This window comes from Agelaius tricolor, unplaced genomic scaffold (genome assembly GCF_023055355.1).
Source record: "Agelaius tricolor isolate 1412-34295 unplaced genomic scaffold, bAgeTri1.0.p SCAF_8, whole genome shotgun sequence".
Lineage (NCBI taxonomy): Eukaryota > Metazoa > Chordata > Aves > Passeriformes > Icteridae > Agelaius > Agelaius tricolor.
The window spans coordinates 2591235-2606858 of NW_027269268.1; the positions used below are offsets into that span (position 1 = coordinate 2591235).

The 15624-nt window shown below is 48.9% G+C and overlaps 1 protein-coding gene across 10 annotated transcripts in view; it reads left to right on the forward strand.

The window, feature by feature from the left end:
* The window catches only part of SLC4A4 (solute carrier family 4 member 4), a 117226-nt gene that overhangs the window by 68801 nt on the left and 32801 nt on the right, over nucleotides 1-15624 (forward strand). For 7 of the 10 annotated variants that reach the window (XM_071431273.1, XM_071431275.1, XM_071431271.1 and 4 more), the window contains 4 exons: nucleotides 825-1004; nucleotides 5375-5470; nucleotides 7665-7741; nucleotides 13329-13486. In XM_071431273.1, the coding sequence (XP_071287374.1) occupies nucleotides 825-1004; nucleotides 5375-5470; nucleotides 7665-7741; nucleotides 13329-13486 (511 nt within the window). The remainder of the gene's footprint in view (nucleotides 1-824; nucleotides 1005-5374; nucleotides 5471-7664; nucleotides 7742-13328; nucleotides 13487-15624) is intronic. The other 3 variants (XM_071431267.1, XM_071431269.1, XM_071431270.1) reach the window with 3 other exon arrangements.

Genomic DNA, 15624 nt, shown 5'->3' on the forward strand with positions numbered 1-15624 from the left:
AGTTACCAGCAGACAAATATGAGCTGCCACTTGCCCTTAGGGGACAGCGCGTGAACTCGAGTCACCAAGGGAACAACTTCATGCCAGACTTACTGCACAGGGGACATTCTTCATAAGTCTAGCCACCTTTCTGCCTTTTTACTCTGGGATAAGGGAGGAGAAAGGAGGGAATTGATGGGAAGTGAGCAGGCATTGAGGGCGCTGGGGGCCTTTTCTCCTGGTGACTCCATGAAAAGTAAAGCCATATAATACATCCTGTGGTAACTGGAGCAAGTTCTGCCGCTTGTAGTTGCCATCACTTCAGTCCTACAAGTGAATGATTTAATTAGTGGCTCATCTCCAGGATTTCTTCCTATCTTTAGATTAAGTTTTACTGGGGGCTTGCAAGGTGAACTCAGGCCTTGTTGAAGCTGATAGAAGATTTTCTGTGTGCTTTATGAGAGCATTATGGAACTTGCAATAGAGTAATAGTATCTCCAAGAAAGTCCAGGCTCAGTGGAGATTCCATTTCTGAGCTAAGAATTGGCTTACTCTGGTCTTTGAAATAGGCTCCATGGCATGTAGGAAATAGCAGAAGGGAATCTCAGTGCAGTGGGTGTGTTAGTGGCTCATGCTGGATGGAAATGGTTATGTCCTGATTCGAGAGGAATGTCTAAAAGAGATTTTCATACAAACAAAAGCTGGCTTTGAGATGGTGAGAAAGCCTTCAAAAAGGCAGGGTGAAAATGCCTCCAAGCCCTCTCTCTCTGCTCTCCCTGGAAGCGATTTTGAGCTCTGTGGTTAATTTTGCTCTCCCCTCCCTACCCCTTCCTGTGTGGCCACAGAGATGATCGTTGACAATCAGATCGAGACGGGGCTGCTGAAACCCGACCTGAAGGACAAGGTCACCTACACGCTGCTCAGGAAGCACCGGCACCAGACCAAGAAATCCAACCTGCGCTCGCTGGCTGACATTGGAAAGACCGTCTCCAGTGCAAGTAGGATGTTTTCCAACCCCGATAATGGTAATGCAGAGGCTACCTGGCTATAGCCTTCTCTGTCACAGCAGCCCACCCGCCCAGAACTAACTGCGTGGCCCTGACCCCGCTTCCTAACCCCAGGAGCAGCGAGGCCGTGCTGATGGCGCATCAGCGGGGGCTCTGCAGCTGCTTGGCCCTGGCACAGCACTCTAAGCACACCTTCACTGGACTGGCAGGGATCCAGGGGCAGGCTTGAAGGCAGGTGGTGCTCTCGCAGCTGGTGTCTAGGAGGTGGTTTAGGAGCAACAATAGGAAAGAGAGATTTGCCAAAAACTTTGGTGGGGCCTGAACCTTAAAAGGCTGGTCACCTGAAATATTTGGGCAGAGACAAAGCTTCCATGCACATTCTGTGTCTGTAACAGTGTCAGTAGCACTGTGAATCAAAAATGACCTGGCAGTAACACCTAGCTTGCATTTTATTGCCATAAAATCATTGTCCAGTGGGGTAAAGCTGATTTCCATCCTGCTTTATTCGTCCTAAAATAGTTTTGTGGTGTGTGTTGTGAATATGTGTCCTGTTCTCTCTAAAAAAGATGGAATAGGTAGTGCCATGTTGGTAGTGGTGTCCCTAAATATGTGTGTGTGTGTATGCAGACAGCTATGGAGGCCTGGGCACTGACTCAGTGCTTGCCCCTGGGTGGAGATTTGGGGTCTTCTTGCTCATGGTATTTAAAAAAAGAGGAGTTTTATGCCTCTTGTCATGCCTTGGAGTTCTCTCAACTGTCTCCTGTGACAGTCTGGAAATTGGGTTAAAAGTTGCCATTTTAAAATACCCAGAAATAAGAGCAAGTGAAGAAATTATTTTCTTCTTGCTCCACCAAAGGCCTCTTAGCTTGCTGTGTTTGGCTTCTAAAACTCACTCTAACATTCATCCCTAACCTATTCTCACACTTCATTAATATTTCCTACCTCGGATCATCCTTTGGTTTTGCAGCAGGAGTGTGTATGTGTGTGTTCCTTGTTCTGGGTGATACCTCCTGTTGTGTCTGCGCCTTGATAAAGTGGTGAGTGAGGGAGTAAGGCAAGGTGCAGTAACGTGAACCAAGGAAGTGTTCACAGTGAACATCCCTGCAGGAGACCAATGGAGCAGAGAGGGACTGGGCTCTGGGGAGAGCACTGGGAGGAAATGACAGCTTTAGGGACAGCATGGCCAGATGAGTGCTACAGCTGGAGGAGCCATGGGCAGGGACTCCTTCTGCTGGAGCACATTGCTACAAGCCCCAGCCAGCCTGGCCTTCTGGATGCCTTCCCAAGGTATGCTCCCCACCGTTTGGATGGAAGGCAGCTGCTTTCTGGTACCACCTCCATGGCTCCAGTCCTTTCTGGGCCTGTGATGGTCGGGTTCGCTGTGGGGAGCAGAACCCTGGCCTGTGGCCACGGTGTGTGGGAGGCTGAACCCCAGACAGACATGCCTTCAGCTCCTGGTGCTCAAGTGTTTCAGTCACCTCTTGTAGGGGATGCCCTCAGTTCTCGGCTGCAAACCCCTTTTCCTGCACGTAGGCAGAGCTTATCCCAGGAAGAGTGATGCTGACAAAGGGCATTCCTCACATTCTCACTCAGTCCCTCCTCATTTTTCATGGCTAAAGGCCTTCTTTACTTGGATTTTAAGTGATTTCAATATCATTCATTTCTTGTTCTTGTTTGAATGGGATGTGCAGGTCCTGGCTCAGTTGGACTGATTGTCCAGGAATTCTTTCCTGGTCTAGTCTTCAGGCACTCCTTTTATGTTCTGTCTCTGTTCTCCCTCCTGGGATATTGATGTGCTCTGAGGATGTGTAACACACTCTGTTCCATGACAGTACAAGTGCATTGAGACTTCAGAAGGGCAAGACTGACATATGGGGGAGAAACCTGATGAGTAGTCATTACTGTTATTTATTATTTACACTTTAATGGAAAAGTAACTACAGAATGTATTTGATCAGGTTATACCTTGGATTCAGTGGGTGTCTCATGTGTCCTTTAGACAGATAAAAATTTTATGAGGCTAACAGGAGTGCAGCTGTCTCTTAGCATAGCTAATCACCCTAATGACTGTGCCACCAGCCCCAGGCATTCCTAAATTCCCCTTGAGTTTCTTTCCAGGTAGGTGTTTGTTTTCATCTCAGTGTCAGTGACACTTCCATCCAATAGGTCTGAGCATCCGCCTGCCCTCTGCACAACAGCTTTACAGCCTATGCAGCTATCCCCTGCTTCACTAGCTCAGCAGGAACACCCTCTGCAACCAGCCAACCTGCCCTTGAACACTTCCAGGGGTGGGATCTGTTTGTTAGATCTGAAATTTGGAAATATACCCTGGGCCATGGCTCAAAAAAATCCTGTGGTGCCTCTATCTCATTTGGTTCAGAGCGCTTAATTAACGGAAGTCTTAGGGCCTCCAAAATGTTCTTATTTTTGACTTCTGAGGTGAATGAGCCCCATGCAGTTATCCCAGATGCCTCTAGAAATTCAGGAATCTAAGAAAGAGAGATGTCTCTGCCCATCTCCCTGCCATAACTGATCCTGGAGCATCTCTATCCTTTCCCAACCCTCCCTAGGGATGGGGGTGGCTCTGTGGTGCCTGGGTGGGTCATCCTCAGCCCCCATCTTTGATGTCACTGCCCTGTTTGTAGGTAAGGTAGTGATCAGATGGGCAGAGACATGGCCGAGGTGTGCTCTGACACCTACTCTGGCAGGATGTTTTGTCAGGAATCCCTTTGCTCTGGGAAAGGAATTGGGCAAAAGAGGGTAGTTCCTTGTGTGCCATGGATGGAAGAGGATAAATCACAGCACTCCATTGCTGTCTGTTCACTAGAAAGAAGATGATTGCCAAAATTCTGGGTGTACAAAGCTGGACTAAAGCAATTCCTCCATGTTACCTTCTGAAGACACAGCCCTTTTCCTTGCTTCCATTGGTAGAAGGGTGAACTGTATGAAGTGTTCAGCAAGGATATTTCCATGTTACATATTGATGAGACTCCTGCAGGGGTTTTTGCCAGGTTTTTATGTGTGTCTCATTTTGTTGAGTGGCTTTTGAAGAGTTCTTTGTATTCCTTCCTGGCACAGCCCTTGTCCTACACCCCTGGAGCAGGACATGACACCTGGGCTAGCAGCTCTCCAGCTGGCACACCTTGAGCTTTGCCATGCTATAACATGGGATCTGTGGTGCCCATCCCTTCTGCAGGTGCCTGACTGGAGGACTGACCAATATTTACCAGCCTTCTGTGGTGACATTTGCTTTCCATTTTGAGATTTTTCTTTCAGAGCTTCGTGCCTTGCCAGCGTTTTGTATAATTTAACACCTGTGGGAGCCTTTGGCAAGTGAGAAATGATGAAATGCTGCTAAACCCAAGCTGGCAGAGACTGTAGAAAACTGTGATGTGTTTAAGTGTGTGTGTTTAACCACCATAAATAATGGCACTGTCCCATCACTGCGTGGGTGCTGCCTAAACACCTCCTGAGCACTGTTCACACTGTGCTGGCAGCATGGTTTAGAAACAGTTGAGTGGGAATAGCAGGCTGTCAGCTGAGGCACAGACAGGAGGATACCTGGCTGGGGGGGGAGAGAGGTTTTATCTCACTTTAGAATCCTAGAGGACTTTGGGTTGGAAGGGAGCTGAAAGACCATCTTGTTCCAGCCCCCTGCCACTGGAAGGGACACCTTCCACTTGCCCAGGTTACTCCAAGCCCTGTCACTTGGACACTTCCAGGGATGGGGCAGCCATGGCTCCTCTGGTTCAGTATTAATCAGTTCAGTGCTTTTCACATGAACTGGGACCTCAGTGCTTTTGTAGCTGAACAGTGGCATCAGCTGAACAATACCAGAAATGAGGTGATGTCTGAGAATGCTTGGAAAATCCCTATCAATGTGTATGCTGGCATCATTGGAAGGGTGGCAGACTAAGGTGAGCATTTCCAAATCTGGGATGGTGTGCCTGAGTGTGTACAGATGGGATCAGGATGCTCAAAGTTGGCTCCTGGGACATGACCTGATCTTTATTTTCAAAAACCTGTTGTTACTGATGGTGCTGCAGCCTGGAACTGCTCAGTGCCACCAGCACTGCAGCTGCTCACTCACTTCCATGAGATCTGCTTCAAGGATGCCTGAATTTGAGACACGAGGGATGGAAAGCTGTGTCCAGCCCTGCCAAGTGAATGCTGCGAGGTGGAGCTGCAGAGGAGAAGTCAGGATCTAAACGAGTGGGCTTTGGTGACCGCACTGTGCAGCTCCAACCTTCTGTCCTGCCTGGCTTCCCTGTACCACTGCTTGAGCCTTTCTTTCTGCCATAATTTTCTTTTCTTTTCTTTTAACTTTTCCCCTTTGCTCTCTTGCTGCTCCTTGCTGCCGCTGCTGTGTCCCGCTTGGCCGGCACCAGCGCGCAGCCCTCTGGAGAGCTCGGTGCCCTGCCTGGCCACGCGCACGCTGGACGATGAGCTGGGAGTGCCGCGCAGCCCCAGCGTGGGATGGCTCAGTAAGTGTGGGCAGCGCCAGGGGGGCTGGGCCAGCAGGGCAGGGGGGACAGGCAATGCCACAGCCAGGCTCTAATGCTTGCTGCTGCATTAACCTAACAGTGGGGAGAGCGTGGGTGCCTTCTGTGGGGAGTGTGCTGCTCTGGCTGCTCCTGTTATCGCTCTGTTTCATTCTGTTAGCCTTCTTTCCTTCATCTGGGATGAAGCAGGTAGGTCAGGCCATTCCCCCCTTCCAAGGGTAGTCTAGGATGGCTGCTGGCACTTTTTTTTTGTCTCTTGAAGTATCCTTTGCCTGTTAAAGGGCCTTAAATGTTGTAATTTTCATATAAATTATCCTCAGAAATAGTCTGCCAGCTTGACCTCTCTGGGGTGAGCTGGACAGGTCTCTGGCACTGCTCCTGTCTGATTCCCTGTGTCAGGGAGCCTTGCTGATCCCAGAGGAGCGCACTGCTCCTCCCAGGAGGGCACAGCTTATGGCACTGGTGGCACAGAAGTGTTCTGTGGTGACCATGACAAGTGACTGAAGTCTGAATTCCAGGGTATTCCCCTTGCCAGATGACTATGGAGCTGATTCATAGGTAATGGCATGGAGGGGTTTGGACTGCCTGCTGTACTTCCCTCACAAGTCCTTGGCTGAGCACGGCCATGGACAGGCTCAGGTCACTTTTGCCAGAGAGATGGGAATGGGAATTGGACCTGGATCAGGAAATGATCCTTCGTTAGCAAGCACCATAAGGGTGAGTGTTGTGGGCCAGAAGTCCTCCACAGGGGTCTCAGCAGCCGAAACTTTGTACTCCACATGTTTATTTGGAGCTGCTCTGAGTTTGTGTGGCTATGTTGACATCCCCAGGAGAAGGAGGCTGCTAGCAAGGGGAGAGAAAGGCACAAAGCCTCCTCCTCTTGGGAGAAGGGTCATTATATCCCAGGGAACAGTCAGCTTGGAATCCAATAAACAAAGCAAACAAGTGATGTAATCTGGAAAAAATAGCAGCTAAATGGGGTCTTAAATAACAGCAGGAAGAATTTGAGCTGGGGATCCCCTTTGTGGTACGTGATTTGTCTAATTGTTCTTGGCTTTGGCTGTGCTGATGTTGCTGGACGTGGCAGTTACACACAGCAGATACAGCTACTTTGAATCTATACCCACATATGTTGTAAAGAAAACCCAGCTCTGGAGAGTCCAGAGTTTTTTATTCCTGCTCCTTTTTATTCCCAGCTCCTGATGCTGATTTATTATTGAGCTTGTTTGTGCTGGGAGCTGATGAACACTGAAAACTTGGACATTCCTTATAATAATATCAAATAAATTTGGTCTCAAAACACAGCTTCAGTTGAGAGATGCTTCCTTGCCATTTTTTTTTCCTTTATATTTCCTCCCTTTCCAATGAAGTTCATGGTCAGAAACTCTGGGATAAAAGCTCCTGGTGCTGTGTTTCAGGTTCCTGCAAACGTGATGAGAAGGGATGGGAACATTTCAGGATAATTTTTACTGTTCATACTGACCACTGTGATTTCTGATCCTGTATCCGTCCCAGAAACCTTTGTTTACTATTGGTTTGTTGTTTGTTTGGGTTGGTTTAAATTTAATTATTCTGCTGTGTCTCTGGAGAGTTTCTTCACCTCTCTGGAGAATATGGTGTTAGGAATTGTTGACTCCTGGCATGTCAGTGTGGCACACACATTGCTTTAATCAGTGAGATGCTCCTGAGCTTAGTTAATGAGCTTGCTTAGAGCGAGGGAAGTGTTCATTAGGGGCTGTCTCAAAGGAGCTGGAGCTGTCCCCCTCCCTCTCTGTCTGTGCTGTGTGCAGTGCCTGGGATGCTGAGGGGGGCTGAGGCCAGGGCTTTGCACCGTGGAAGGTCCCAGCTCTGTGGAGGGATGAGTTTGTCGTGGGTCCTGGGTGAGCTGGCCAGCAGTGTGGTGCTGTGTTGCTTTTCTCCCACAGGCAGGAATTATGGAAATTCTTGGATTCTTTTGCTGTCCTTTGAGTCACTGGACTGCTATGAGGGTCAGAGGTGACAAAGTGTTAGTGTCTTAAACCCCCCCTGTGCCACATGAAGTGACAGAAAGCAGCTTGTCAGGGTCTGGAATTCCCCACATCAGCCTCCCAAGGAAAGGTGTTGCTGTAGCCTGAGCCTCTGTGTTCTGACTGGATCCAAGCAGGTACCTTAACTGCTGTTGGTGTTGTTCCTCCAGGCAGCCCGGCCATGGCTCACCGAAACCTGACCTCCACCAGCCTCAACGACATCTCAGACAAGCCTGAGAAGGACCAGGTAAGCTCCAGGCCCAGCCTTTTCTTGGGCATGAGTTTGGAGAGGAGCTGGATGTTGGGGAAAGCGCTCCTCTGTACCTTAGCCCTGGAAACAAGAGGAGTGAGTATTTTTGAGTCCTGTGATTGGTTCCTGCAGTCTTTTAGCACCAACCCTTGCAAACAGCAGGTTCATCTCTTACAAAGTCTGAAGCAAGTGACACTGCATAGATGGCATCTTGCTGATCTCCATGAGAAAGGAGGTAAAATACTCTGGGAGTGATGGATTTTGGATCCTCTTCCTGCTGAGGGGTTACAAGGGTCTGCAGAGGAGCACCCTGGGCTGAATGTTCACAGGAACTATGGGGTAGAGCAGGAGCACTCAGGGCAACATGTCCCTGCTGCAGCAGCTGGTGGAACAAAGGTGCCACCTCCCCTTGCACATCCTAGTAGGAAGGTGGCTGTGCTGACCAGTGATGTGGGAGAGCAGCTCCAAAATGCAGTCAGTAATCGAGTTAAAATTGGCCTCCAGTGACAAATGTCCATGCCCTGACCTCTTTGCTAGCCCAGGGAAATGTTTGTGGTATGGCATATGGGCTGCCTTTGTGTGTGCTTCCGTCCTTCCCCAAGGCTGCCGCCTCTGAGGGGTAAGAGTGAGTTTATTCCAACTCTTAGAAAAACTGGTGCCTGAATGAGGTCTCTGTGCAAGTTTCAAAAAACCTTTGTCTGGGTTCAAAAAGTGGGTTACTCTCAAAGCCTGGCTGTTTCTTTCGGAGAATCTCTTTTTTGGTCTGCATCTTCCAGCATTCCCTAGTCCCATGGTGATTCTGAATGCAAATGAGAGTCACTTTGGAAACCTGTTTGGGTAGCACAGCCTTGCTGGCCAGTTGGGGATGGCTCCCATCCTTCAACAATGGCTGATCACAGTCTTCTGTACATCCTGAAAGGGACACGGCAACATAATTGAGGTACAATAGTGAGTTCAGACTAATTAAACATTTTAAAAAGAAATTGGTATTTGCCTAAAGAAATACACTTTCCATGGAAAGAGAAGGGGAGCAGTGTGTTTTGCACTGACCTCAGAGTCATGCAGTGTTGTAGCATGTTCTAGTATCACCTGTACTGGTTGTGTTTCCAAAATACCTGTTTCCTTTAGTACACACAGCCACACCTGGGGAAGAAGGAGGATTGTTAAATAGCTTTTTGTCATTGGACAAACTGCTGTGTGACATTTTTAATCCCATTGTACTTGTGGTTTTAATGCTAGACCAGCCCAAAGCTGGGGCTGAGCATTGCTGCAGCTTTGCAGCTCTCAGCAGTGCGGACAGTCTCCACTGCCCTTTCTGTCTCTGGAAACTCAGATAATGGACTTTTGTGGAGAATTGGGTATAAAAATAGATGGTTTTGGTAGCACTGATAGGGAAATCTGTTAATAGATGCAGGTGGGAGCAGGCTCCAAAGTTCTTAACTTCCAGTGCACATAATGCCTGGCTCTTGATGGTGAGAACTATTTCTTGCTAAGTGCAGAGTTCCAAAAATCCTCTTAGTTAATTAGCCCATGTCCTGCTGATGAACTCTGCACGAAGTGGGAGCCTTGTCCTCCTGCACCTTGAGACATCACCTTAGAGCTCAGTTTTCATGGCTGATCGACTCAAAGTCCTGCCTTGATTGAGTTTGTGGCATTGTGGTGGTGCCTGGCAGCTTCCTTGAGCAGGACTCAGTGTGCCATACACAGGCACAGCAATAATCCGTCATGTTACCACAGCAGGAGCTGCAAAGGGAGAAGGTTCACTTGCCTTGGCAGCAGGGAGACTGGCTGTTGTTATTTGGGCATCCCATCTGGAAGCTGGACAGTCAGTGAGGCCATTCAGGCAGAGGGGAGTGCTGGAGACACAGAACATCCCAGTTTTTATTTATTTGTGTGCATGTAAGAATTGTGAGGAGTGAGGTCAGTCTATAGCAGTTATGTGTAGCAGGACTGCCTTCCTGCATCCTTCCTGCATCCTTAATCAATCCCTGGTTTTACACAGGTAGTGGATTGCATGCCCATGTTTCAGAGGAAAAAAGGCTTTGACCAAACTTCTTTGTACCTTCAGTGATTTTCCTGTCTTCCTACATCCTTAATATTCAGTTCTGCAACCTTTAGTGCTATTTGGAATGGTGCAGCTAATAATCTAGGGAGTTCATAGCCAGCATACTCCTCTAATCTGCAGCATTCCTGCTCCCTTTCTCTGGATGTTGAAAGGTTCAGGTTTCACATGCATGTCAGAGATGTGATCTGTCAGAGAATCCTCCCGCATTCATCCCTGCTGCCAGGATCCAGACAGCTCTGCCTGGCTCAGGGTGCTCCTTATGCCTGCTGAATCGGGCAGTTTGCACCAGCCAGCTCTCTCTGCCATGGGAGTGGTGGCGGGATCCACTGGGATGGCAAAGAGGCTGGCTCAGAATCCTGCAGAAGCCCTGACCCAAACCACTTTGGTGAGAAACAGCTTCAGTAAGGGCCCACAGACTGGGGGTTTGCTCTTTTGTCATGTTCTGTGCTGTGGGCTTGCTTGGCATTTTAGAAAGGTAATTAGGGAAGAGGAGTTGTATTCCCTTTCATTGTGTTTGCTTTGGCAGAGCACTGCTCCTGAGGTGGCAGCACAGAGAAGGGACTTGCCTTCATTTGTCTTATTTTAGGAGGTGTTGGCTGCAGTTAATGCCCTGGGCATTTGCAGCTGGAGAGACAAGCAGTGGCATTTTGGGACAATTTATTCTTCTTTTCTATATAGCAGTTAATAAATGTTAATAAACATCTAGACTTCCTGCCCCCTCCTGGGGGGAGGAAGCTCCTGGGCTCCCAGCTCTCTGTTGCCAGGTACACTAGTGGTGCTGGAGCTATGTCCATAAACCCAGGGCCTCTCATAGCTGGAGAATTCCTCCAGCTCCTGAATATCAAGTTGTTGGATCAAATTTTTCACTAGCAACATATTCATAGAATCCCAGAATCTCAGAATGGATTGGGATCCCAAATATCATCCTATTCCACCCTCTGCCATGGGCAGGGCCATCTTCCACTAGACCAGGCTGCTCCAACCCCTGTCCAGCCTGGCCTTGGACACTTCCAGGGATGGGGCAGCCACATCTTAATATCTAAAAATCATTTAAAACCCTTTTTCAGCTTATGCGTGAAGGAGAGTGACTGAAAAAAGTCAAGTAGGTGCTTTCTCAGCCCCTCTGGTGCTGCAGTGCCAGCAGACCACAGGAAGCTGGGGAAGTTCCTATTGCTGTTCCTACTCCAGTCCCTCCCCCTGCAAGAAATCCTTTGGCTGTGCTCTGTTAGAATGTCCTTGGCAGCTCCAAGTGGCTGCACCACCAGGACTCCTTCAGGGCTCAACATGTAGAATAAAGGGGACATGAACATGTAGAATAAAGGGGACATGAAAGGAAATCTGTTTTCCCAGGGGCCTGCTATTCCTGAGCTGATGCAACAGCATAAAGCAAGGGAATGTATGTTGATATAAGGGGAGTTTCCTGACCTGGTGTTATCTGTGTTTCCAGAGGGCTTGGATGTGGGACGAGCCTGGCTCTGAATGAATGCGGTCAGTCAGAGGGAGGCACAAAACCCTTCTTATTTGTTGTGGTGTAGACACTGTGTATTCAACCCAGTGTTTCCATGTCAACAGGGGATCTGTGCCAAAGCCAGTGCTGGAGTTAAAAAAGAAATTGGCCTTGTTTAGAGAAGCCCTCCTGCCTTTCCTGGGGACCCGTGGACAGGGAGGCGCTGGCTGGATCCCATACTTGGGAATGCAGTCCTGGGATTGATTGTGGGAGTGATTGCTGCTTTTCCTGCTGGAACATATTCTCATCTCCACACTTGAAAGCAGACATTCCCAATTTTGAGGTCTGTCAGCCTGGGTGATGTACTTTCACTCCACGGAGCTCCTGTGAAAATGACTGTCTTCCAGTACAATCAATGCCACCCTTCTGGAGGAAAGGAAAAGCTTCTAGAAAGTTTAGTTAACTGGAATTTCCTTTACTTTTGCTGTTTTTCTTGATGCAGAGGGCAGTTTTGCCTGCCTGGTTTCTCCCCATATCCACAGTGGCCCACCTCATCCTTGGGTGACAGAGCAGCCTGGAGCCTGGAAGGTGCCCCTGGAGGCAGGTGTTCAAGGGATAAGTTGTGGGAAGGTGATCAGGTGATCTTAAACCTCTGTGTGAGCAGATGCAGAAAAACAGAGAGACAGAGACAGGTTCAAGCTCCAGGGGAATTAACCTTCCCTAAGTGCTACTTTGGAGTGTGTACTCAGGAGCTGCTTTCATTTCCAGTCAATCCAGAGTCATGTTGATGATCTGAGTGCTCCAGTACATTTAAGGAAATTGGGATTCTGAGGTTGCTGTGCCTTTTTGCAAGTACAGTGCTGGAGACCTGTGGCTTTTAACATAACATTAGTGGTTGGGGTGGAATGATCTTCAATTTGGCAGGGGAAAGTGAAGTTCCCTCGTCCCTCCCTTGTTTGTGGATGCTGCTGAGGAGTCAGATCTTTCCAAAGCTTCTTTGGGGAATGGTTCAGAATGGATTTTAAGTGCTGACTGCACTCATTACCTGTCTGATAAATGATTTAAGAAAGTGGTGAGTGTTGCTGCAAAACTCATTTGGAGATTAAAATCCCCACTATAATGGCAGCTCTTCAAAATTAGTGACAGTGGTTTGCTGTGCTGGGCAGGGGGAAGGGGCTGGAGCCTTTGGCCTCAGGAGCTGGGTGGGCACAGGAAATGCTGCAGGTCAGTTCTGGCTCAGAGAATCACCTGGGTTTGGGCCAGGTGTCCAAACCAGCCCTGGTGTTGCTGAATGGTCTTTGTTCAGCCACACAGCCAGCCTGGTGAGGTAAATAAAATGTTTGTTGTGGGCTTGCCATCTTCCCATTATTCTTTTACCACCACTATGTTTCCAAACACTGTCTGTGGAAGAACTGGTAGGGCTTTTCCAGATTTCCTCCACGGTGCTCCTTGATGCTTATTACTGTTTCTTCTGGTGGTAATTCTGACTGAAGCGTGCAGGGGTAGGATAGTTCCAGCAGTTTTCTTCCTGTTCAGTCAATTCATGTATTTTCTGGAGACTTCTTCCATTTTCCTCCTTCCTTGAGTCACCTCATGCAGCTCATTAGGGATTCATAGCCCAGTTCAGTGCCCCCCTCTTGCTGGTGCTCCTGGCAGTACATCCTCCCTCTCCATTCACCCTTTGCCAGGCACACACAGAGCATCTCCAGAGATCACCCAGGGAGAGGGGGCAGATTGGGAACCAGCTGAGGGCAGGCTTTTCAAAAGCCTTCCATTCCAAATTAATTCTGCCGCTGCTGAAGTTCAAACAAAGGCGTCTTGCAGAGGCTGAGTTTTAGAACCCAGGGGCTCCTGCTGCTGCTGTGGTGTTTTCCCCTTCCCTGGAGACTTTGAGCTGAGGTCTCCCTGGAGCCTGGACATTTCTCTGTGGCTGGATCCAGACCAAGGGTGCACTGCAGGGTCCAGACTGCAGGGTCCACGAGTGTGCACAGTTACTGCACAGAGGTGCAGAGATGAGAAGAACGTGCCCAGCGCAACTTAATTTTCTTTTCCTTCCTCTTGCACTGCTGCAGCTGAAGAACAAATTCATGAAGAAGCTGCCTCGTGACGCTGAGGCCTCCAACGTGCTGGTGGGGGAGGTGGATTTCCTGGAGAGCCCCTTCATTGCCTTTGTGCGGCTGCAGCAGGCGGTCATGCTGGGAGCGCTCACCGAGGTCCCTGTCCCCACACGGTAAGGACAGCCAGCCCCGGGCAGGCACCACCCAGGCACCTGCATTTCCACCTGGCAAAGGGAAAACAGCAGGCCAGGAGGTGTTCTCCATGCCTTCCATCCTGTGACATGCAGAACCATCAGCATTGGTGGTGCTAAGTAACAAAACTCACTGAAGCTGCTTCATCATTTTCAGCTCCTGAGTTTGGTTATGAGTAAACCATTACACAAACACACTGACTTAACAACTCAGCAGTAAAGAGCACTGTCAGTGTTGAATTGAAGTCCTGGGCCCTTTTTCCTGCCCCTTCTGTACAGATCCCAGATTCCCTGTGCACATTTTTGCTGTACATATTATTCCTCTTCAGCTCAGAACAGATGGAAAATTCAATTCTGGCCTTCCTGGGGCAAAAAAAAAGTCAGGTGAACTTGGACATACAATTCTACTGGGGCTTGTTGCTTTGTAATGCATAATGGCTCAAGGAAAAATGTCAGAGAAATATTTTATTTATTATGACTCATGTTGCAAATTAATCTCAGTCTCACAAATAGCAATATATCTCATGTTCTTAAATATTTGAAGTCACTGCTTGAGTATGCCTGCCTGTCTAAGCTGCCCTATGTGAATTCATAGCAGCATCACAGCCCTTGTATGGAGTGGAAGTTAGATGGCTGCTGGAATCCTTGCCTCTTTCTGTGTACTAAACAAAGGGAAAAGAGCATCTAGCTTTGCTCTTTATGGCAGTAGCAGTGTTTGTGTTTCTTGCAGTTTCATCAAGTGGTTTCTTACAGCCTCATCCACAGCTGTCTGTACACTCTGGGTATTCAGGTAGGAGTGTCCCACAGGGACACTGTGTCCCAGTGGGACCCAGATGTGGCTTCATTCTGTAGCAGGTTATTTATTCCTCAATGTTCCTGGCTCTGTGTGCTTCAGTGTTTCAGCTTCCCACTCTAATCCCACTGACTATTTTTTAAACATACCTCCAAATTCTTTTCAGCAGTTGTAAGATGAGGTATTGCTTGCTGTGGTGGTGGGAGCCAGGAAGTTAGATCCAGGATTGCTGGGCAGCCTCATTACTCAATAGCAATAATAAAGGCAGTATGTCCTTCCCTGCCAGCACTTTTCCCAGGAAATAGTATTATCCGTTTGCTGTTCTCCAAAGCCAATACTGGCCCTAATCAAAGCAGGAAGGCTCATTAGGTGGCTTTCATGAGTGATGAAGAGCCATTTGCCATTGCTGCATCCTAGGAAATTCAATCAAGGAAATCCCCTCAGGGCCAGGAGGAACTGTGATGGAACATCTCCGGTGCCGCTGGCATTCCTGCCGTGGGCCTGCACTTACAGCCCACAGACTGCAGGATGCTGGAGCCTCTGGCATACCCAGACTTCTGTCCTGTGGGGCCTCTCCTTTTATTTGGTTCAGCTGTTGATTCCCTGGTAAAAGTGCGGGTGCCAGCTGGGCACTGCGCAGCCTCTGGGACTGGACCAGCTCTCTCAGTCCTGCCAGTGTGACCTGTGTGCTTCTCTCCTTGGTTTTATGTAGGGCAGGATGGGGTTAAACACTCGGGTTTTGTCTCAGAGCTAGTCCAGTCCCCCTGTCTGGGGTGCTGTGTTAGGTGAACATTTCCTGCTCTTCAGCAACTGCAGATAGAGAAGCAGGGAATGGTTTGGGTTGGAAGGGAAGGGAACTCAAATCCCATCTTGTTGCAATCCCCTGCCACGGGCAGGGATACCTTCCACTAGCCCACGTTACTCCAGGCCCTGTCCAACCAGGCCTTGGACACTTCCAGGGATCCAGGGGCGGCCACTGCTTCTCTGGTCAGTCTATGCTAGAGCCTCACCACCCTCACAAGAAGAATTTCTTCCCAATATCCCATCTAACCCTGCTCTGTGTCAGTGGGAAGCCATTCCCCCTTGTCCTGTCACTCCAGGTCCTTGTCCCAAGTCCCTCTCCAGCTCTCATGTAGCCCTTTTAGGCATTGGAAGGAGCTCTGAGGTCTCCCTCGGGCCTTCTCTTCTCCAGGCTGATCACCCCCAGCTCTCCCAGCCTGGCTCCAGAGCACAGGGGCTAGTAATAGAAACATCAGGGATATGCAGTTGGAACAGAGATATCCCAGCCTGTCCTGAGTTTTCTTTTTACTGGTCACATTGAAAAAAC